We start from the raw sequence: 23,223 nt of genomic DNA on the forward strand, positions 1-23,223 counted from the left end.
GGCGTTTTTGTCAGGGGGTGGCTCTGCATCGTTTATGATATTCATTCATATTTGATACAGCCTGTTTCTGGTGAAAATGTAATTAATTCTGCCTTAAAAGTCTTAAGAATTACTACTTTCGGGTCTGAAATCACTGCCCCCACAGCAGCCGCGTTCATGGGAAATGTAGCCTTTGGGTTGTTTGACTCGTTTCTAGTGTTTATATTGTGTTACTCTTTGGGTAAATGTGTACATTTACACCTTCAGTCGATGCTTCATATCCATGAGTAAAAACGCAAGGGTGGTGTGTTTATTTTTGGAACACAGTTCTTATATGAAGCGATCTAAGATTCCCCAATGAGGATATCAATACAAAAAGTAAATCCATGAGCCTGTGGAATGCGCCCTCTACTGGCAGTGACGTCAGGACTTTGGTGCTCTAGAGTCTATACCTTAAATATTGCATTTATTTTAGAAACAGTTCATCTTTTCATCAAGAGGGACAATGCCCATTGCAAGTTGATGTCATTTGTCCATGTGTGGTCCAGCTCTATGGTACGCATGTGCAAATAAAACATATAGATTTGCTGCTCATATCAAAAGGAGTAGTTCACACAAAACATTACTTATTTTCTATCAATTACACACGACATGAAGCCTTGAATTCATAGTTATTTTTTGTTTTGTCGCATTCCTAAGCCAATAATTTGATGACCGGGTCATCGGTCAGGAGTCTCCAAGGGTATCAAATTATTGGCATAGGAATGCGATTTAAAAATAAATCTCCATAAATTCAAGGCTTCATAGGGTGTGTAATTGATAGAAAATAAAGCTTTTTTTGGGTGAGCTAACTTCAACCGTAGGAAGTATTAAGTTGTTTTCTATTTGCACATGCATTCAATAGGGATAGACCACACTTGGACAAATGACATCAACTTGCGACGAGCATTGATAATTAAAAGATTAACTATTTCTAAAATAAATAAAATATTGAAGGCGTTTTAATTTTAAATTTGAGTTATGTATTAAGGCATATAAGGATTATTAACCAGGGATCCTTTAAGATTCAGTAAAAACGGCATCCGATTTATTCTGTGTACATCAGTGTCATCATTTTTTGCAAGAACCCCAGGAAGAGTAGATGCATAATTAAGTGGATACAAATAAACATTGAATATATTATACTTAGAATCACTGTTAGGAGTAGGGGATTCTCATGAGGGTTAAGATTTGTGTTTTTGTCAACCTTCCGATTTGGTCCTGGACAAGATACAACGCAGTATTATTTTGACAAAAAGGATTGAAATTATAGTGTGGTTGGAATGCTTGAACGCACAGAGCTATAAAATTAAGGCAGGGGCAGACATATGTAAAGGCTTTTTTTATTTTTGAAAAATACAAACATGAAATCATACGTTTTGAAAAAAATAATAAAATCAGATGAGAATAATACCAGTCAACTCTTTTATTGTCAGAATACCTTGAAAACGTAAGGCAGTTTGCTTTTCCTAACTCAGTGTTTAAAAACTTTTGGGTTTCACCTGATTTAAAAAAAGAAAACAACTTCCTTTGTCCATAAAGTCACTGAAATCAGACAAGGAAGCCTACAATAGTCAATTGAGCAAGAGACCTATGACCTGAATTAATGTGGATACTGAATGTGTATTTACTAGAATATGTCATACAGTATTTGTTTTTCTTCATATTCTGTTTTTCCTTAGACAGAATGTGCAAACAAGGACGGCAATGAAATCCCTTTTCTGCAGGCTCACCATCATAGAGTGCACAGCAGCAGCAAACTACAGAACACAACCATTCTCAAGTGAAGATACATTCTCTGCCTTCTAGACTGTCTCTGTATGCATATGTGCCTGCAGATCTTAAAGTGAGGCAAAGCACACTTAGCGTAGCATCAAATCAAACGTTACCTTCAGCTCAAGTTACAAAATAAGAAGGCTTGATGGATAAAACAAAACCCAAAAAACAAGTTATCAAAATCAAAAACTTGGAAAAGGACCAGTAAGGATGGCTCACAGTGCAAGCTATCCCTCCCCTGAACTTATCCAGGACTGCTCTTACTAATTGGTTCAAATTTTTTTTCTTAAATGTTTGGGTACAGCAGGCTCTGCACTAGAGTAAGACTCCGTTTAGGTCCACTGTCATCAGAAAACTGGCCCTCGACGAGGTGTGATATGGGCGTTACCTACACAACAGACATCTCATGGCAGTCTACCAACCGCCATCATCACCTAAAGAGAGGAAAAGGGGGAGCAAGAAAAACTGATTACAAGGACTCCATAGCAAGCAGATTGGGCATTTTTCGTGTTGATGACCTAATAATGTGGTTGTACGTTGGGCTTTTTTTCTGGTAGCAAATACCTGGAAGATTAAGTTTAACTCATAATTATACATACCGGTAAGATGTTGAGTAAAACTTAAGTTTACCAGTATCATGTTTCAATTGTTGCATTAGTTTGTATAGGTTGCACAAATATGGATGCTTTTGCATCTGGTCATCGTCTCTAATCACGGTCACTTGGTGCAGAAACTTTGCTCAGGGACATTTCTGACACATAGACCGGGGCTAGGAGGCAAACCGTTGACCTACTGATTACCAGACGGCCTCTCTACCCACTAAGCTAGGCCGCCCTGTTCAAAGAAGGAAAGTCCTTTGATTAATGAGGAGGTCCAGGGAATTGGACCCGCAGCCAGTGTGGAGGAAGGAGGTCCTACATGATCTGGAAGGGGGGGTGGGGGTGGGGGGGTGGAGACATCATTCTAATCTAGGCTGACATCAATTTGAGGAAATCATTTTTACTTTACCTTTTTAAAAATGTCCAATTTAGGTTTTAAATAACCATTTGTTCAATTCAACCACAGGACTATGCCAGCCTTACGATGAAGCATTCCAGCTAAGAGAAATGAAGACTCCATCTCTGAACAGAAGCCCAATTAATGGTCTGAATCCATTCAGCTGGTGACTGGATGTGGCTGTCCAGGCACCGGATTGGCTGCCTATTTGCTCACTAATGGCGTCAAGCTCTATTAAGAAGCCTCACCATAGCTATCTTTGCTGTCTCTGTACGAACCTCCTGAGCGGTCTCCATATCCTCCTCCTTGCGCTCTGTACAAATAAAAACAAACAGGGAAAGATGTCAAATTAAAGAAAGGAACTGAAGATTAAGCCAGTCAACCACATTTTGTTATGGCTCTGCTTTTCAGCCATTGGGCATAGGTGCTCAACTAACTGCTTAGCATTCTTATGGCTGTGTTCAAGATAGGAAGATCTGGTTACACATTAGTCACTCCATGACTAATGTGTGTTGGGTAGCTACCAGGAGCGAGGCTTCTACAACAGAGACAGGTGAATAAGGAATTACGAACAGAACAGAAATATTCTAACCTATACTCTTGTCAGCTCAGAGTACTAGCTTTGTACCAGTAGGCTATTTTTTGCTTCCTGTGGAGCAGGTTGAACCTGAGATTGACGGAAGGCTGACGGCACTCGTTATACTGGTAACGTATTTTTCTTTCTAGGAGTGATCACCTGTCTCTGTTGTAGTAGCCTCGCTCCTGGTAGCTACCTCCACTTCTGTTGTCGTACCTTCCACCGCCGCCGCCGCCGCCGCCTCCTCCGCCACCACCATAGCTACGGTCACCACCTAAAATGAGAAGCATCGTCAGTTTGCATATAATAACAATGTAATACCTAATCTATAGCTAAACAAACAGTTACGACTACAACCAAAAAAGAAAAAAGTAGTCCATCATCAGACAGTATTCAGATTAGCTTTGCACGCACCAATTCAACAAAATTGAGAGCAATGGCAGGCTCAACAGATTCAGTAGTCAAGAAAGCCAGCCATTTATTCACTCCACATACAGTGGACAGTGAAGGAGAACTCAGGATTCATTCAGGACCTTGACGGAGCAGATAACTTGCCTTGCGAGAAGCCACGTCCACCGCGTCCTCCGCCGCCTCGGCCCCTGCCACCGAAATACCCTCCTCCTCCACCTCTGCTTCCCCCTCTATCCCCTCCACGGAAGCCTCCACCTGAGCGACCACCGCCGCCAGATTTGCCAGCCTGGTCCACACGGATCTGCCTGCCGTCCAGAGACTAGGGAAGACCAGAGATTGGAAAATGTATGCGTGTGTGTGTGTGTGTTAAACAATGAAATTAGTGGATAAACTGTGAGAAAGAAACAAAATACACATTAGTCATAATATTCAAGGAACCAGGTTTCAAGGAGTATGCATTAGATGGGCATGAACTGAATCTCTAGGAAAATCAGAGAGCAGAAACTTCTGTAGGCCATTTGTTAATGCAACCTGTGATTGAGTTGGATGTTTTTACCTTGCCATTCATAGCCATCATGGCATCCTTGGCATCATCTGGGTTGTCAAACGTGACAAAACCAAAGCCTCGGGACCGATGAGTTTCCCTGTCTTTGATGACTACGACTGAAAAAGGAAAAAATCGAAATAATGTGTTATTACTTTATTAACAATTTGCAAAAAAAACTAAGCACAGTAAAGTACAGTTCAATACACGGTCTGCTAAGAGGATTATACCCAAGAAAGCCAATGGCTTGTTTCCATTGGGGTCCTTTGTACTCAATTCATAGAAACATGTAATGACAGACAAATATACACTACTATGCTATGTGTTTCAGCTCACTAAACAAATTAATATAACTCAAACCGCGTTAATTTACAGCTTTATTTCACCAATCAGAGTAAATTTATTTTTAACTTACCCTCAGCTATTTGCCCATATTTGGCGAACACATCCTCCAGAGATTGTTCCGTGGTGTCAAAGCTGAGTCCACCCACAAAGAGCTTCCCTTCGTCCGAAGACATGATGTTTCCTGGTCAACCTGTCGCCAAAAAAGACATTTCAAATATTCAAATATTGAGTTCCATGTCTACATAAATACAGCGTATTGGCGCTCAGATCAGCATGAATTTAGGACGGTGCTCGATGCCCGCCTGACGCTACAGTAGTGCAACCCACATGCGCTAGGCCCACTGTTGCCATGTCGGCTTATTATAAGCGACTTTGGGGTTCTTTTTTTTTGTAAAGTTGCTTGTAAATATTGCGGGTTGCGGGTTTTTGGGGTTTGTTATTAAAGTGTCCTTGCTTATTTAGGGTAGCTTCCATTTTAATTTTTACAATTTTAAACCAGTGGTTCTCAATTATTTTCATTTAGGTTTTTTGTGGCCAGGGCCCAGGGGGCATTTTGTATTAGAATGTTTCAGAAAACACTCAATTTATTCAACATTTTAAAATGCAAGATTTTTTTTTAAAATAGCAGATCTACAAGCTCACAACGCCTCGCATCGCGAGCTTGTAGATCTGCTATTTTCAAATAGCCGACAAGTGTTGCTTCTTTCTGTCACTAAACCTGGCAACACTGGCTAGGCCTAAGATCCAGCCCCTATTGTTCTGTCAAACGGTCAGATTCAGCGAGGAGACCAATTCAGACCCAACGTCTTATCGACTACATCACACAACATTACTAGAACGAGATAACCCGAGTTGAGTAAATGTTTAACTAAGGTGGCGCAATACGACGGTAAATATTTACAAGAGATATAGTAAATGGTGGCCGCCGACCGTTACCATTAGCATTTAGCGGCTAAAATGCTAAATGCTGCTTACACAACGAGGATGCTAACGCTCGTGCGTGGCCTCCGTCTTGTCGTCGGGCATTATGACCTGCGTATAAGATTCCTTAAAAAACGGTATTCGGCTTCAGTCTCGGTTCGGTCTCGTAAATACTCAAATATAAATTGCAAGAATGCACTTACCAGATAGAATTATGAGGACAAATTACCGGAGGAAAAACCCCGTTGAACCAGCATGCAACCTGCAGCAGAGACGAAAGACGGAGAAGGGAAGCGTACACACTGAAGCCCCGCCCACATAATTGGATTATGACGCGTCCGAGTCGGTTTTAATTATCATTAATATTTATTTGCGTCTTGAGTTAACTAAGTCAACACAGAGATAAAGAAGTACAACTTGTACTTCTTTATCTCTGTGTTGACTTAGTTGCAACTGACATTCAACCACCTCAGTCCATGTCTTACTTCGTCGCGGAATACAATTCACTGTAAACTGTACATTAAAATCTTAACCACTTAAAAACCCCATGCAGCATCGGTATTGTGGGGAAAGCTTTCGCTGAAAATAGCAGATCGACAAGCTCACAACATGCATTGCGAGCTTGTTGATCGGTTGATTTTCAGCTAAAGCTTTTTCCCCACAAAAACAGAAAATACACTAGTATTGAGCCCTGAGGCACTCCGGTTACTCATATGGGTTTTAAGTGGTTAAACAAGTTATAGGCTACATCGGTCTACCTCACTCACAACATAATTTTGGCATTCGATATTTCCATGGCTAAATTCAGTCCTGTACTTTTCATTGAGATACTCCTCAATGGTAAGTCATCAGGCAGGGAGTGAAAAACAAAGACTGTCTCATTCACCTCGCAGCGTTTCCCAGCATAGCAGTGTGGGAATTCAACTGGTGACCTTCCAGACTGGAAGTTCCAGTTACACAGTTCCAGCAACAAATTCGCTTCTCTAATTCAGCATTCGAACCACAAACTTCCTTTTACTGAGAATAATCATCTGGCTCCCTGGATAATACAGAATTGTATTCTTGTCAACCCACCCCTTCTGTCCCCAAACAGTTATACTACACAAGCGGCACTAGAGACATCTTTTTATTTCATATTTCTGTTTATTTTGTTTTTCAATTGAGAAGGGAAAGTGAACAGATATAAGTGGTTGCAGATAGGAGATGGCACAAACACACATCCCTAGGTGTGTTTATTATTTGTTGTTACTTAACATAATTCCTGCACAATCAAATGGCTCAGACATTCATAACAGCTAATATCTGACAATAGTCATGAAAGTATAGATTCATTCAATTCCCATAATTGAATAGTCGTTAAATAGTTGTTTGTATGATTTAAATTGGTTCTGGGCATTATGGCCAAAACATATTTTTCTTATTGGGTTTTTCAATAGTTCAATAGTCCCCTCACAAACTAGGGTCCTATGAAATCCCCCACGCAATTACAGAATTATTTCCCCAAATTCCATTCCTTCTTATTTTTTTGCTATTGTAATTATGTTTAGTGTAAGAAAGTTAACTACAATAATACCAGATAACACAATGGCATTTTGATATAACCAAACTCGATTCATGAACATAATTGATACCGTATGGTCCTTAATTTAACCGTTAATGCTGTGTTTATTACTTTAGCGGTTAGCTTATTTGTTGCTGGTCACTTGAACATTCGTCCTGTCCCAGTTTAAGCCTGATTTGTACTCATTTGTCGCTGGTCACTTGCACATTTATCCCCGTCTCATACTTGCATGTTTAAGCCTGATTTAAACGTATTTGTTGCTGGTCACTTGAACATTCGTCCCTGTCCCATACCTGCATGTTTAAGCCCGATTTATACCTATTTGTTGCTGGTCACTTTAACATTCGTCCCTATCCCATACCTACCTGCATGTTTAAGCCCGATTTACATGGTGTCACACGCCAAATAGTTGATCTACAAGCTTACAATGCTCACAATCCATTGTAGATTTGCCATTTTCTGCAGGTGCATGCTTATAGTGCACTCCCACATGCAAAGGCACGCAGAGAACGGGATTTCAGCTAACGAGTGATGGATGGCCAAGTGACCAATCATTTTCACTAATTAAATTGCAATTTCCTCCCAATCTCAAAATTCCATTCACATCCATTTTAATGTCCAATTCTTATTATTTTTCTTGTAAATGTCCATATTTTCTACAAAGTACACATCAGCACATGGACTTCTGCAATTGTTTTGTTTCTATAATAATAAGGTGGTTAAGTGTACAGTTGCAAGGCTTGCACAGAATTACACATTTACAGTAATTACATTACATTTGGAGTCACATTTTCTGTGAATGCTTTTATCCCGATTGTCTAACATTGTTTTTAAGTTTAGATCAGTAGCATGGTTTCAATGTCATTTTGAGTGTATAGATTTTCTGTTATTTTTGCCTGATTTGCTGTAGGATAGCCTACATAACTCATAGAAAGTTATCATCACCAGCACTCACTTGGTCCTTTTATGATTTCTTGTTTATCTAGTCAAATGCCTCAGCACTGCAGATCATATACGGACGTTTTGGCCCTCAGGCCTTCCTCAGTGTGAATATTCACGCAGAGAAACATCCGGGCATTTGACTAAATAAACAAGAAATCCTAAAAAAAGGACCAAGTGAGTGCTGGTGATCCTTTCTAAGATACTATTTCTGCCAGAACCGTGAACCCGATACACGTGAACTATGAACTACTCTTCTGATGAGTGCTCGCCTCTCTCTTTTATCAAGTTAGCCTACATAACTCCACTGTTTATCTCTGCACAATTATTTATGTAGGCTACTACTACCTCCAAAATGGAGCACAATAAAACAACATTTAGTTCCATTCATTCATTTGTTTGTTCACCCACCTCACTGGGGGTATACCGGTATTGGCCAGCCCTCATTCCTGCTTCACAGGAATTTGGTTTACTGTCACGTGAAGCCTAAGGTAATTAAGTATACCCATACCCAAAAAAGACACCAACACAGCTGGTCTTCTCAAGTGCTCATCTTTATGTCTTCAGCTTTTCAAGCCTTGATGGGTGGACCTCGGGGCAGTTTCATGTCATCCTATGTGCAATCTGTAATGAAGAGATATATTCAGGCAGTTATGAAACAAGCAGTTATTCAACAATCAAAGATGCTTGTAAGCATACATTTTCAGCATGTTGGTTTAATTTAATCAAATTCTGCATCTCTTAGTCTCCCTACGAACAGAAACATCTCACATTTTGGCACACCAGTTAAGCAAAACCAATTATTTTTTACTTTACATTTTAGCAGACCTTATTCTGCCATATGATCTGTATTTTAAGTGAAATAAGTATGTGCTACTTAACCATAAACTACAGTGTCTAATTATGCTTTTTTGTATTATTAGTTTAACATGAAAACCTACCGTGGCCAAGGATGTACAAGGAGGACAAAGGCATTGCAGTAAGACCGTAGAAAGGAGTCATCCAAGACTTAACCTGATTAAATGACAAGAAAGAGCAGTTAGTTTTAAGGACACCCTATTCAAGTGAACATATTAGCATACACAGCATGCAGTTTAAATTTAATTATTAATCTACATTCAGTACAAAGTAAAAACTAATATTCAAGAGTTAATTAACATTTAACAGGAATAAAACTATCGTTTCAAGACTCTGAAACAAGACAAACTCAGTTCACTGAGGTGATACATTGGCAATACATGTGAGTGCAATCTACACTTTATGAAGACGACAACTTTTCAATCAAAAGGAAAACCATAAAAAAAAACGTTTCAGGCGAGTTTCAGAGGTCAGAAGTTGTGGAAATCTGGAGTTTACACCAGTGGTATTTGGGGAAATAGTAATGCAATGTTCCAAAGCTCCGTGTTGAATTTAGAGGCTCTATCTAGAGGCTCTAACGGGCCCAAAAAGACAAGATAGGCTACTGGACGATGTCATTTATTTAGGAATTGGGCAGTACCACCAAGGCCTGAGGAGAACAACGCTGTTTGGACAAAGTGGAGAGAGGTAGATAGGAGACAGGATGGGACATCAAAATGAGAACTGGTTTGAGGGATGCGAACAGGAGAGCAAAATTGTTACCTCACATTACTGGCCTATCTCCAATTATGAACTAGCCAAGAGAGCAGCTTTCGCCAGAGACCAGAGGGTTCACGTGTCGTTAGGGCCAACACTTCATTCTCCAAGGTCTTTGATGATTTCCAAAACGATAGCGGCCAGAGCTCTTGGGTGTAATGAAGCATTATAACAAAACCAGCAACAGTAGCACCACGAGGACATTTCAGTCTGTCTGTCTGTGTAACACATCCCTGCAACCCACCCTCTATACCTCCCTACAACCTACCATTTATACCCAATCTAGACTTAGCAGACCTCATCTTGGAAGACCATCTAACAGCCTCTAAAAAAACTAAACCAAAACGAAAACAAAGTTACCTTATTGTCTAACAGCAACTATATCCAGACACCCTTAACACAAAACATACTCCTGTACATTAGCCATCTGTCCTGTTCTGGCAAGATAAGCTTTTTTTCCTTCTTTTTCTCCCACTATATCCTGATAGAGCATTACATTTAATTTGGTCCAGTTTTGTTTTAGGCACAAGAAATCAGAACATTTTCATCTGGTAGTTTTAATAGGGCTACATGAAGCCAGTATAAAGAAAACAAAAATATCAGTACATAGAGAGCACATTTCTTGATGCACACTTTGCAACACTTTTAAGACCGAATGTTGCCATCTGCAGCAATGTTTTATCAATACCTAGTTCTTTTGAAGGGGCTAGAAAGTACTGTTTGATTTACTTAATTTTGAATATACATGTATTTTTAAGATGAGCTAGGTCACATGTTAAGATATCTCCTCGTTTCATAACCACAGCACTGTCTATCGCATTTCAGCATTGGATGGCAAAAGACAAACAATGGCTCTGTCCAAAGCATTCCAAATATACAGTTGTAACAGCTTTAAGCATCTAAATGATTCAGATGCATTATTGATAAATAAATGTTTACCAATATTACCCAGAACTGTTTACTGTCTAGAATTGTTTAACAGTAGCATGTGCTGCCAGATACTGCAACACTTCTTTCTCAAATTGTATCAGGAAGCAATTAAAACAATTGGGGATTTCACCTGCACAACTCTACATGGAGAGATCTAACTCAAGTCTCTCTGAAGCCAACTGTAAATAGAGTTGGGGTGTCTAAAATGGATAAAATAAATAAATAAAATAAAACTAAATAAAATTTGGATAGGGCAGGTTAACTTATATTACATAGAAGTAAAATAATTCTTACAGCTGAAAATAATTCACAAGCTTGAATGTTAGCCAGCCATGAAGTTGGAACAACCGAACAAGTTGATTAATTAAAGGGATATTTCACTTTCAAACATGTTTGGGGTCATTTTAATGTCTAATCAGGCTTTTTTCAGTATTGATTTTGCTTGATTCAGTATTTAGATATTTGATAGTCATTTTATCTGACATGCCCCCTTATACAAACCCATTATAACCGTATTTTTTCAATTATTTTTTTCATTAATTTTTATACCTTTTGGGGAAAATGAAAAATAAAATACCAGAACCAAGGACAGGTGTTTTCAATTAATCGAACATGGTTAAAATAGAGTTTAAAGTTACAATGGGTTTGCATAAGAAAGGGGGCGTGTCTGTTAAAATCAAATATCTAAATACTGAATCAAGCAAAAACAAAAACTGTCTGGGGTTCTCACAAAAGCCTGAGTAGACATTAAAATTACACCAAACATGTTTGAAAGCGAAATATCCCTTTAAATAGGTAAAAGAACAACCGGATATGAAACGTATTCATTGAATAGGTAGATTTATCTCAGAATATACCACCCAATAACCTTTATAACAAGGTGGCTTTAGATACAGTTTGGTGAGAAAGCTTTCAGCACAGCTGCATCTCAAAAATAATGTTACAGCTCTTCAAGTTGTTCAAATGTGTTTTGATGAGTTTTAATTTATTTCACTTCACGATCTAGCCCCTTTAACAAGATAGCTATTTGCCTATATATGTGTTTACACATTTGCTGAAAATCAGAACTCCGTTCCATTTAGCATTCCATCCTTGCTACGCTTAAGCATTGAATTGCAGAGCTGAAAGAACATTGGCATAGACCTTGATGGTATAGTCACAGCAGGTCAGGTTTACACAGAAGGGTTTGCAGAATTTTGAACACAGTATTATTTTGGTTCAATTCCAGGGTTACACAAACCATGTTGTTATTGATATTATGGCTTTGATTTGTCATAATTGGGGCTTAATTTGATATAAAAGCTAGCAGGCCATGTTGAGCAGCACCAGAGATCTCACCAAGTGATTCAGCAAAACAGTTTCCATTGCAAAAAAGGCATCTCCATTTCAAATCAATTTCAGATTGTTGCCCAGTGTATAGTCATTTTAAACCAGGAAGAAAATATTAAACAAATGGAATTAGGACCCTACACAAAAACATCCTAGTACTTGAAAACACTTATGGACAAATTCCAGGGTAGGAAAAAAAAAACACTCCCAAAACTTTTGCAAGGGATTAGTCACTCAAGTCTGTATAATAACATATCGTACCATAAATCAGAGAGGGGGGAAAAATACGAGGAAAAAAAAAAGTCTTCGAAGAAATCTTTACAAAAACAGCCAGTGGTAGTGCCGATCTTGCAATCAGGATGTTTTTTGTTTTTACTCGTTCGAGGCTGAGGACAAGAAGTAGGCACAAACATAAAGACACTGAAGCAGCATTTGGACATTTTTCCACAGAACACTCAAATCTTATGACCTACATGTTTTGCACTGATGCTCTTGCATACCATGAAAAAAGGTGATCTCATAGCAATACGGAAGCTTCGAATTGACTGATAGTGTGCTTTTCAACTGTCCAAAAAGGGGGAAACTTGTGGGGGAAATGACCGCTGGAACATTTCCTTTTCTAATAGGTAGATGGAAGACTTAGAAGAGTAGGTTGAGTATGTTTAACATGTTACCCAAGAAGACAAGTTTTCTGTAACAGTTTTACTCAGCGTTGGTGAGGACCTTTCATATAGTTTTACTGACGTCCAGAGGTTAAATTGGGCAAGAGATAAGCTGGGTTCCACATCCTTCAATCCAAATTCTTGCATATAGTTAAAAAGGTCATCCGTCCAATAACAGTTCATCAATAGCAGACATATTAGTAATTTTCTACAAAAGCAAAGAGTCATGAACTTCACGTCAGTTTCCCGAGCAACATTTACATTGCATCCGTAACGTCAGGCTATGGGATCTAGGCTACCTCATTTAGAACTCCAGTCGATCCTGTGTGGTCAAGTTAAGCAAAGCTTTCAGACGTCGGTCTCTGAACGCCAAATGTTGGTGTGAAAGTAAAGTTATGGTACAGCAGTGTCCATTGAAGATGGACTGTTGTCAGGTCGAATTTTGATCTACCGCAAAATATGCAGTAGTTAATCAAACTCCTCAGAACTCAGCCTAGTGTAAATAGTATTAATCAAGATTAACAGGAACCATTGCTCCTTTCAGCACAAAATAGCCTGTGTACTTTCTGCTAGTTGGCCATCAAAAACTGACTACACCCACCTACGGATGAATGTGCATCCAAGTATATAGCGAGTATTTAGAACACCATCAGTTGGATAAAGACAATCCAGCTTTTTAAGCGCGAGTGCCATCTACAACTACCTTGATTCTTGAAATGTTGACCCTCTTTATGAGCGTCACTTAGGTCCTTTGCATCGTTTGAATAAAATGAAACAATCTGCAAATTGGACTTTAATGGACTGAAAAGGTTATTGATGTAATTTGAAAGAAAGATGGGATTCTCCCAGTTAATATGAATAACGGGGCTGTAAATATAATTTGTGTGTGTGTATATGTTACAGTATGATTGGAGAACCAGTACGATTGAAGAAAGCGCGCTCGTTTTTACCACCCACCCAGCACTAGAGGGAGCCACAAGCCAGGCTTGTGCACAAACATATATGGCCACACACACACACACACACACACACACACACAGTCACACACACACACGCGCACACACACGCGCACGCGCTCATGCTTTTTTTGGTTTATTGAAAGCAGGACTGTTTAGATACTTTTATTGTGTTCTGGCTTTTGTTTTACTTTCTCCCTGACACACACACACACACACACACACACACACACACACACACACACACACAGTGATCCATGAAAAGAACTATTCTGTCCCTATCGGTTTACAAATCAAACGGCGCTGAGTCGACTAGTGGAGCGTCGGCCGGTCACCGCGGGCACTCGCGCCTGGAGGCGCGAGGGCGCGCTTCCTCGGCCTCAAGCTCCACTAAGTCGGCGCGCCGTGCGTGTGAACGCGTGTTCAGCGTTCCCCTCATAGATATTATGGTTCCCCTAGCGTAGCTTCCTGGTTGCTATGTGGGGGGGAACAACAAAAGACAGGTCTCCGTCGGCGCATCAAAGCCCCGCCTCTCCGCGCTCTCCTTCTCCTCCTCCTCGGAGGAGGAGAAGGAGAGAAGGAGAGGACGGGACGGGTTATTACGCGAGGAGGAGGAGGAGGAGGAGGCTCCTCTTCCTCGCGAGCCTCGCGTAATAACCCCCCGCCTCGCAGCGCCGTCCTCCTCCTCCTCCTCGCGAGCCTCGCTAATAAACCCTGTCTCGAAAAGCCCCGCCTCGCCCCGAAGGAGCCCCGTGCCTAAAAACGAGCGCTCTGTCTTCAATCGTACTGGTTCTCCAAACGTACTGTGACATATATATATATAGAGAGAGAGAGAAAATTACAGTAGCCCCCACGCTGTTTAAAAGCTTAACCTCCAATATCTTTGGATGAGGGTTCCCCTCTTGACAAATTTAACCCCTGCACAGTCCAGTGGGTGAAAATTACATAAGAACCTACTACATGACATTGTTGTGATACTCACCATAGCTGTCGTAGCTGTCTCTGTATGATCCTCCTGAGCGCTCACCATATCCTCCCCGACTCCTGCTACACAGAACATTTGTATAATTAGACAGCAAGAGTGGATTTATAAATGCTAATACATTTATCAAGAAAGGCTTAAATATTTGTATGAAAAGGCAAATTGATCATTGCATGAATCAGATTACTTGATTACAGATTGTCTACTGATTAAGTTTAGCTGCTACAAAAGACAAAACAATTGAGAGCACCAATTTTCAGCTGTATCAATTACCAACAGTGACATTCCCCATGGTTCTCAAAGATAAATAATTATCTGCACTCAGCTATATACATGCTCTCACACTCAAATGCAACTTTATTGAAGGTACAACGTTCATCAGGCACCTAGAACGGCGTGAAGATAATTCTTATTTTTCTTCAACTTTTGAATGTTTTATCCTGCCCCAGTCAAGTTTGTTTTTGTGCTTGCTTTACTTTGGACATTATCCCCATGGTTCTCACCTACTATCCTTGTATCCACCACCTCCACTGCCGCCTCTCCTGTATCCTCCTCCAGACCCATAACTCTTCTCTTCACCACCTCCGTAGCTTCGGCTGCCACCACTATAGCCTCTGTCTCCACCAAATCCTCTATCTCCGCGGTCTCCATAACTCCGGTCACTATATCCACCACCACCTAGAGTGACATGAAAAGAAAAAGGGGAAGGTTTGAGGTTGGTGAAGCTTTGTTATATCGTGTGTGTTTCTGGCACCATCCACTACGATTTTAGTTTGACTTCATAGCAAGAGCTGAACACAAAACCATGACTATACTTCAAAAGAAGTACAGGGCCTTCTCTGTGGCTGCCCCCTCCCTCAGGAATGCACTCCCCAAACATGTCAGAGACGCCCCCTCCCCCCCTACCTTCAAAACCGCCCTGAAAACCCACCTGTTCAGTATCGCCTTTCCGAGTTCACTTGATTGCAAATAGTTATTTTTAGTGTTTTATTGCTTTTAATACTTTTGCTTATGAGTTTTTCCTAATACAGTTCTCTTTCTTTTGTTCGCTCCCCTGGCCCCCACACACATGTAAAGCGTCTTTAAGTAAGTAAAACCAATATACAAATACATAAACAAAATAACAAGACAAGCATTTGAGGGCAGTAACCTAATGTTGCAGCCCTAACAGAGTGTTACGTTTCTGTTTGGTACGGTGGCCATTCTGAAGATAGACCACATTGATAGACTGCAAATTGACAAAGTCGAAGCAAATTCCGAAAGTAAATGCAAATACAGTAACAAGGCAAGAGGAACACAATACAATTGAATTGAGCAACAACTAAATGTACTAGTTTCTAGAAGACAGTCAATATGTTGCACAGACATCTGTTTAGGGAGCTGCAGTTTCGTTGCTTTTTGTGGGAACATACAGGCAAATCCTGTTCTAGACTGTTCTTTGCCTACGGCCGTAACGAAAAGTTGCGCGGCGGCATTTTTGTGAAACCACAAGAGCACACAGTAGAATCTTAAGTGTTCGCTTATCCATTGGTTAACCTTTTTAGAATAAAATTCATTGATACTCAGGATTTTACAGTGCATCATAGGCCAAACCGTTTAGGGGTTTATCTAAATGACACAACTGGGGATGGCTTAAAGGGATATTTCACTTTCAAATGTTTGTGGTCATTTTAAAGTCTACTCCGGCTTTTGCGAGCACCCCAAACTGTTTTTAAGTTGCTTGATTCAGTATTTAGATATTTGATATTAATTTGATCAGACAGGCCCCTTCCTATACAAACCCATTGTAACTTCAAACATTCTAACGATGATGGATTCATCGAAAACACCCGTCCTTGGTTCTGGTGACTGATATTGTCCTTCTAAAACGTGAGGGGGCTGTATATTTTTCGTTTACCGTTTATCGTTTTTTTTAGAAGTAATTAAAAGTAAGTAAAAAAGTAAAAAAGTAAGTAAAAAAACACAGCCCCTCACGCATTAGAAGGCCAATATCACCAGAACAAAGGACGGGTGTTTTCGATGAATCTATCATGATTCAAATGGAGTTTGAAGTTACAATGGGTTTATATAGGAAGGGGGTGTGTCTGATAAAAATGATCAAATATCGAAATACTGAATCAAAGAACTTAAAAACTGTCTGGGGTCAGGGTCATAGATATAGAAACCTAGATACCTCATTGGCCTCTGCAGTTCATTGTAGCGACTGGTATCTCAATACAAGGCTCTTCCGCAGGGCTGTTTGACTACTGACCAATCACATCGCGTTAACTACTAGCCCATCACAGAGCGTCTGACTAGTTGCTGCGCGGATGCCTCTTAAGAAAAAACCCGCCCCACCTGCCTCTGATTGGCCTACCGAACACCCCCTTCTGTGACGCACACGGAAGTTTCCAGCTTGCCCTGCTGAAGCGGAAGGAAGTGGAAGAATAGCCCTGCGGAACAAAGAAGCGCACCCGAGATACGAAGGCTTCAGAGCCGAAGGAGGCGTCTACCTTTATATGACTATGGTCAGGGTGCTCCCAAAAGCCTGAGTAGACGTTAAAATGACGTTAAAATATCCCTTTAAGAGCCGACAGCAGAATGACCCATCTTGCAAAGGTCAGACCTTACCTGCCGAAAAACCCCACCTACCTCTTGATCTGCCCCCTCTGGAGAATCCTCCTCCTCCTCCTCCTCCTCCACCACCACCACCACGGCCCCAAGAAGAACCACCTCGGAAACCGCCTCTACCTCCTCCAGGCTTCCCAGCCTCATCCACACGGATTGGCTTTCCATCAACAGTCTGAGAGGACAAGATAACACAAACACAAGTGTTAGGAAGACCAAACATGTCCGAGTCAGGATTTTACCCCAATACGCCTAAAATCTAATTATGAATTGCTTAACACCACTGTGACTTTATTTCATTTCGTGTTGGGCTCGTCTTAATTAACTCTCCAAATAATTTACGGTATAACATCAACCACAACAATAACCACTTCAAATTTTAATCACCACTCACTTTTCCATTCATGCCCAGCAATGCGTCTTTGGCATCTTCAGGGTTTTCAAATGTCACAAAACCAAATCCCCTGGACCTGTTCGACTCACGATCTCTCACGACATCAACTAAAAAGACACAAGTTGTTAATCCAAGCGACTGTCATTATTCAAGAATTATTGTCACATACTGTCAACAATGGAAATGTTGGCCAACCACCAGCATACCTTTGGTAATGGTTCCATACTTGGAAAATGCCTCTTCGAGAGAAGTTTCATCCGTTCCAAAACTCAGTCCACCAACGAACAGCTTTCCTTCGTCAGACATCTTGGGTGATAATCTAAAAGGAAGCAATCAAATTGGATTTGCTTTAAAATCACAATCTTTCCAAACAAATTCCTTTATTATTGAACAACACCAGTGTTGTCTGGGCAATGTTAAAGGTAGGGTAAGTGATATATTTATATATATATATACTTTTTTTTTGTTAGAAAGGTTAAAGTACTATATTCTGATAGTAATCATTGCTACAGAGCGTTTGTTGGGTCATAGAGGTCTCTCCAGCTCTTTAGTAAACAGAATATAGTGTGACAGGTAGGTGACACATTTTAAGCCAATCAGGAGAGAGCACTGAAAATGCATTTTCTGAGCTGGAGAGACATGGGAGACTCCTTTTACTGCACAAACACTCTATAGCAATTAGTACTATCAGAATATAGAGCTATTTAACACTTAATTTAACCAAAGTAAATCACTTACCCTACCTTTAAGTTATGACATAAAGCAACAGTTGAAGATAAAATGACAGGCGTTCAGCTACATAAAATGCAGTGGTGGAAAGTAACTAAGTACATTTACTTAAGTACAATTTTGAGGTACTTTTACTTTACTGGAGTATTTCCAATTTTTTATACTTCTACTTTTACTCCACTTGATCTCAAAGCCAAATGTTGTACCTTTACTCCACTACAATTATTTTTTTAAACTTTAGTTAGTAGTTAAGGTCCTTGCACACTGGTGCGTCTTTTCGTTGCGTTTTTTTTACAACAATGAAAAAAATTGAAAAAACAATGAAAAAAAAAAAACGCAACGAAAAGACGCACCAGTGTGCAAGGACCTTTACTCTGTAGATTTTGATTATTATGTTTATACAAAACATACATTAACCACTGCAGCCCTATTTAAACTCTGGCTATCGACTATTTCCCAAAGATTCTTTTTAATACATTTTAGACATGATAACTTCTGCATAACGAGTATGTTTTACTTTTGATACTGTAAGTATATTTTGATGCCAATACTTTCGTACTTTTACTTAAGTAAATTTTGATTACTGGACTTTTACCTGTATAGAGTATTTCTACATTCCAGTATTGATACTTTACTTCAAGTAAAAATGTGAGTAATTTTTTTTTTTAGTTTCTAGCTAGCTAGCTATGGAGGAGATGCCAGTGGTGGACAAAGTACTCACATTTTTCCGGAATTCAAAACGTACCGAGTTAAAAGAGTACTTGAGTAAATGTACTGCCTGAGTAAAAGAGTACTTGAGTAAATGTACTTAGTTACTTTCCACCACTGGGAGATGCTAACGTCAGTCATAATGTTATCTCTCACCACTTCTTTCACTACATTGACGACGGTGTTCTTGACTAAAAACAGTCTGAAACAGAACAGGCGTACAGTAACCGTAACTCTGGATGATGTGTCATGTTTATAACTCTGCTTTTAAACTGTGCTGGTACCGATAATAATGCTATGTGGCTAAAATGAGCCAGCGAATAGTTTGGTTGGTTTTACAACACCGCACGTGTCGGCCTGGAACACAGCAAGGAAGCAGCAACACGGTTTGACATCTATATCTTAAAAGGTTAATAACATTACTTTTAGCTTACGTTGCCGAAGGTTTGTCTCGTCAAGACGGTCGGTCGGATTCCAGATAAACACTTCTAAAATGGCGTCTCTGGCTAAAGCTAGCGGAGCTTTGATTGGCGTCCCTCCCATAGAGTTGGTCCCTCCCTCCCTGTGTTTCCTTTTGAGTGACTTGCTGGGTAGTGCGAGGAAGTCACCGGGCCAGGCTTTCCGCAGTACCTGTGGGTTCCTATTTGCTGCGCAGTACTCGTATCCGGTCTAGAGCCCGCCTACTGTATCCGGTAAACATATTATGCCGCGTAAGGCCGTTTCCGTATCCGCTCTAGACTAGGTCTGCCTGCATGAACGTTGATTGATTGATTGATTGAATACTATATTAACAGTTAGGGGGGAAAAGCACAGGAAAGTACAGTTCAATACAAGGGCTGCTAAGAGGATTATACACAAGAAAGGCTATGGCTTGTTTCCATTGGGGTCCTTTGTACTTGAGTAGGAATTGAGTAACTCAGTTCATCGAAACATTTAATGACAGACGAGACAGATATACAATAACAATAGGCCTACTATGCAAAAACATAGGGGGGACTTTTTACAGGGGCCAGTTACGAATTGCAGCCACCTGTAAGTGCTCTTTTAGAGCGGTTTTGAAGGAAAGTAAGGATTCACACTTTTGTATGACTGTTGGTAGGGCATTCCACATTTTGGTGGCATAGCAATCGAACAAATTTAACCCCTTGTTTGAACCAAACGTGATTTCAACCCACGTGATTTGTGGAGCTCTGGTGTTGTGATTGTGGACGTCTTTGACGTTTTTGAAGTAGTTTGACAGGTACATGGATGACCAGTCTTCTAAAGCAGTGGTTCTCAACCTTTCAAAAAAAATGAAAATAGCCGATCTACAAGCTCACAAAACCTCGCAAAGCAAAGAGGCATTTTCACAATATTTATCTGTGGAACTGAAAATTGAATGCCTCAACTCCTACATCAAGTGCTTGTCAGGGTGGGGGTTGACGGATCCCCAGTTACTTCAAATATGATCATTTTGGGGGGTCATGGTCTGAAAAGGTTGAGAACCACTGTTCTAAAGTGTGGCCCTTTGGTGCGGCTCCTCTGTTCTGATGCTGCCATGCTGGGTTACCTTTACCTTGCACAGCATTATGCTAAAGTACTGGAACGTTGGCAGTGGCACACGCACGTCACTACTAGATAGTAGCCTAATGAATAAGAAGATGTAGAATGTAAAATAAATAAGAATAGTGTAAAATAATATCCTCTAAATTTGCCCAAGCCGTAAAATGTAGAGTTTGAGAATGTACTAGAGATTGATTGAGGCCTTCGCAAAATGACTGTCTGCTAATAAACCTTTCACAACATAAACATTCTAAATGTGTCAAAGTTTATTGTCTCCGTCAGGCTGAAGGCCCGTCCGTCCATCTGTGTCCAATCTTTCATATTCCATCCTGATTGGCTAAGATTGGCATCTCAAGTTGGCCAGTCTGTGCAATAACTTCATCAACATTAAACCCTCAACTTCAACAGATTCCACTCACCTCTATAATGACTGAATTCCGAACATTGCTGGCCCACAATAACCTACCTGACATGGCGGAGACCTGTGCTCCGAGGAGCACTTTTTCTAGTTTGGTGAATATCACTGTCAGTAGGCTGACAGGAGCTCGGACCCAAGCTGTTCCTTAGCAACGCAATTGTGCTGTCAAGTTCTATTCTTCACTGGTCCACTTGGTGGCAGCACTGCATTTTCAAGTTTCCCAGTCATGGATGCAAGTTTAAATACTGTATAGTTGTTTTGAAATCAATAAATCAGAGATCAAGGAAGAAATATTGGTATAGGCCAAAGTATATTATTAGGTATATCACTATAAGGCAAAGAAGACCAAGCTAAAAGAAGATGTCAATAGAAGAAATAACTCTATAAAGCCCAAATTTGAGGTGATGATGATGAAGAGGCTCTGTTAGCAGAGGTCCTCCAAAATCAAGAAAAAGCTCAAATGCTTCACTACTTAAAATCACAGATGATTTTATATATTTAATTGTGACCTCCTAGAGGTCAATGTGCTTGCTGTAGACAAGGTTAGGAAGCTGAGATCAGGGTCAAGTTAAAAATAGTTCTAGATAATGCTGAAGTAAGCATTACTTCTGAGCTGCCCATTTTTGTACCTTAGCAGCAACATCCTACGCACTAGCACACCGGTCGCTTCCTGCATACAACCACAGTTTTTCACTCTGGTAGACTCAAACATTTAGACTTTATTGGTAGCTATATATGCTCTGAGTACGTACAGCTCAGGAGATATTTTAAGTGTAAACATTAAAGAAAAGGGTCAGTGCTTGTTTTCAAGTATTGCATGACCCCCACAAAGTATGTTAATTATAATGTCCTTTTTATGTAGCTATACTGTGTCAAGTGTGACAGTTGTGACAGATGGGGGCACTCTAAGCAAACATATCCCCGTAGATAGATAAATCTGGATCTCCTTCAAGAGGCCCACTGACTACAGCATTCTGCACTTGACTCTCTGTTTGATGTTGATTGCTATTCTGGTGCTGCGGCGTTGAGGCAGGTTGTTGTGCGAGTGCTCTGGGTGTTTCAGTTTGGCAGTGATGCCTCCTCTTTTCTTCTCTCAAAGCCTCAGAGGGTCCATCCCACTGGCTTGACACAACAATTTGACCTGCTCACCCAAATGAAATGTTCAGAACTATCTAATTACAAGAGGATGGTTTATTTGTATTAATAGTATTATTATTTTTACATTGACTTACAAAGTAAATGTAACACACACACACTCGTGCGCTCACGCACACGCACATGCACACGCACACGCACACGCACACGCACACACAGAGATAGGCTTGCACTTGCATCATGTAAAAAAAAAGTGTACTTTTGATCAATTAACATCAAATGAATGAAAGATAATGGGGAATTGTGCCCGTGTACCTTTAAGAAGTAAGATTAGGCTACATTGTTATTCTGGGTTTGTCCACAAGCTGACTGTGGAGGTGGACAGATAGTGGTGAGGGTGGTGGGGGAGAAAGACAGTGTTGGGAGGGGTGTGTTGGAGGAGTCTCCCAATATGTGTCTCTGGGGGCCAGTATGGATTAGAGAGAGAGAGAGAGAGAGAGAGAGGGGGGGGGGATAAGATGTCCTTTCGATGCATCCAGTGTTTTACAGCTTGTCCATGGCAGAGATTGATCCTGTTTTCCCCAGTTCTCCAGACCAGTGTTGTGCGGCTGACCACTCAAGGCTAAGCTGCCCATTAATGAGACAATAATTTCTATCATTATGTGTAGACTGCAGCTGGTTCCTCTGATGATTCCTCTGCATGTCAGGACTGAAGACAAAAAAGACACAGGGCTCATTATGAAACAGGCCTCTCATCTTTGCCCCCCGTCCTTTGTTCTGGATGCATGCAAGGCAGAAAAATGTTTTTCCTCCCCGGCTCCCTCTTTCGAAAGCACACGGCATGCTCAATATAAAATCAATGTAATAAGTGTTCTTGAGTATGCAGAGTGACATGCTGCCGTCGCCACTCTGAGCCTTTGGCTGTGATTACAGCTAATTTGAATGATTGAAATGCTTCATAGTGGAGCTGGAGTAAGTGAAGTGAAGGGCTCACACAGATAAAGGGGGTGGAAGACAGAGAGGCTTTGTTGTTGGCTCTACTCCAGGTAGAAGAGGTGAGTCATTCCCAATGCTGATAGACAGTCTATCTGGGTGACTGTGTGTGTGTGTGTGTGTGTGTGTGTGTGTGTGTGTGTGTGTGTGTGTGTGTGTGTGTGTGTGTGTGTGTG

The 23,223-nt window shown here is 40.5% G+C and overlaps 1 protein-coding gene across 1 annotated transcript; it reads right to left on the reverse strand.

Moving 5' to 3' along the window:
- Positions 1–1,345: 1,345 nt before the first annotated feature.
- Positions 1,346–19,552, reverse strand: cirbpb (cold inducible RNA binding protein b). Its single transcript, XM_080430639.1, has 12 exons — positions 19,434–19,552; positions 17,769–17,881; positions 17,563–17,669; positions 17,193–17,343; positions 15,065–15,239; positions 14,562–14,626; positions 4,738–4,854; positions 4,335–4,441; positions 3,923–4,097; positions 3,527–3,641; positions 3,039–3,103; positions 1,346–2,228 (listed from the first exon to the last, which is right to left on the reverse strand). Exons 2-12 carry the CDS (start codon positions 17,866–17,868, stop codon positions 2,209–2,211), a joined length of 1,197 nt encoding a protein of 398 aa, XP_080286765.1. The 5' UTR covers positions 17,869–17,881; positions 19,434–19,552; the 3' UTR covers positions 1,346–2,208.
- Positions 19,553–23,223: the final 3,671 nt, after the last annotated feature.

This window comes from Gymnoscopelus braueri (assembly GCF_963280865.1).
Source record: "Gymnoscopelus braueri genome assembly, chromosome: 6".
Lineage (NCBI taxonomy): Eukaryota > Metazoa > Chordata > Actinopteri > Myctophiformes > Myctophidae > Gymnoscopelus > Gymnoscopelus braueri.

What these genes read in the sequence shown, in the direction of transcription:
- cirbpb (XM_080430639.1), bottom strand. Translation starts at nt 17,868, where the DNA reads ATGTCTGACGAAGGAAAGCTGTTCGTTGGTGGACTGAGTTTTGGAACG. An exon ending in TGCTGGGCATGAATGGAAAA is followed by an intron (nt 17,344 to 17,562) that starts GTGAGTGGTGAT and finishes TTGTCCTCTCAG; the next exon opens with ACTGTTGATGGAAAGCCAAT. An exon ending in GGTGGATACAAGGATAGTAG is followed by an intron (nt 14,627 to 15,064) that starts GTGAGAACCATG and finishes TGTTCTGTGTAG; the next exon opens with CAGGAGTCGGGGAGGATATG.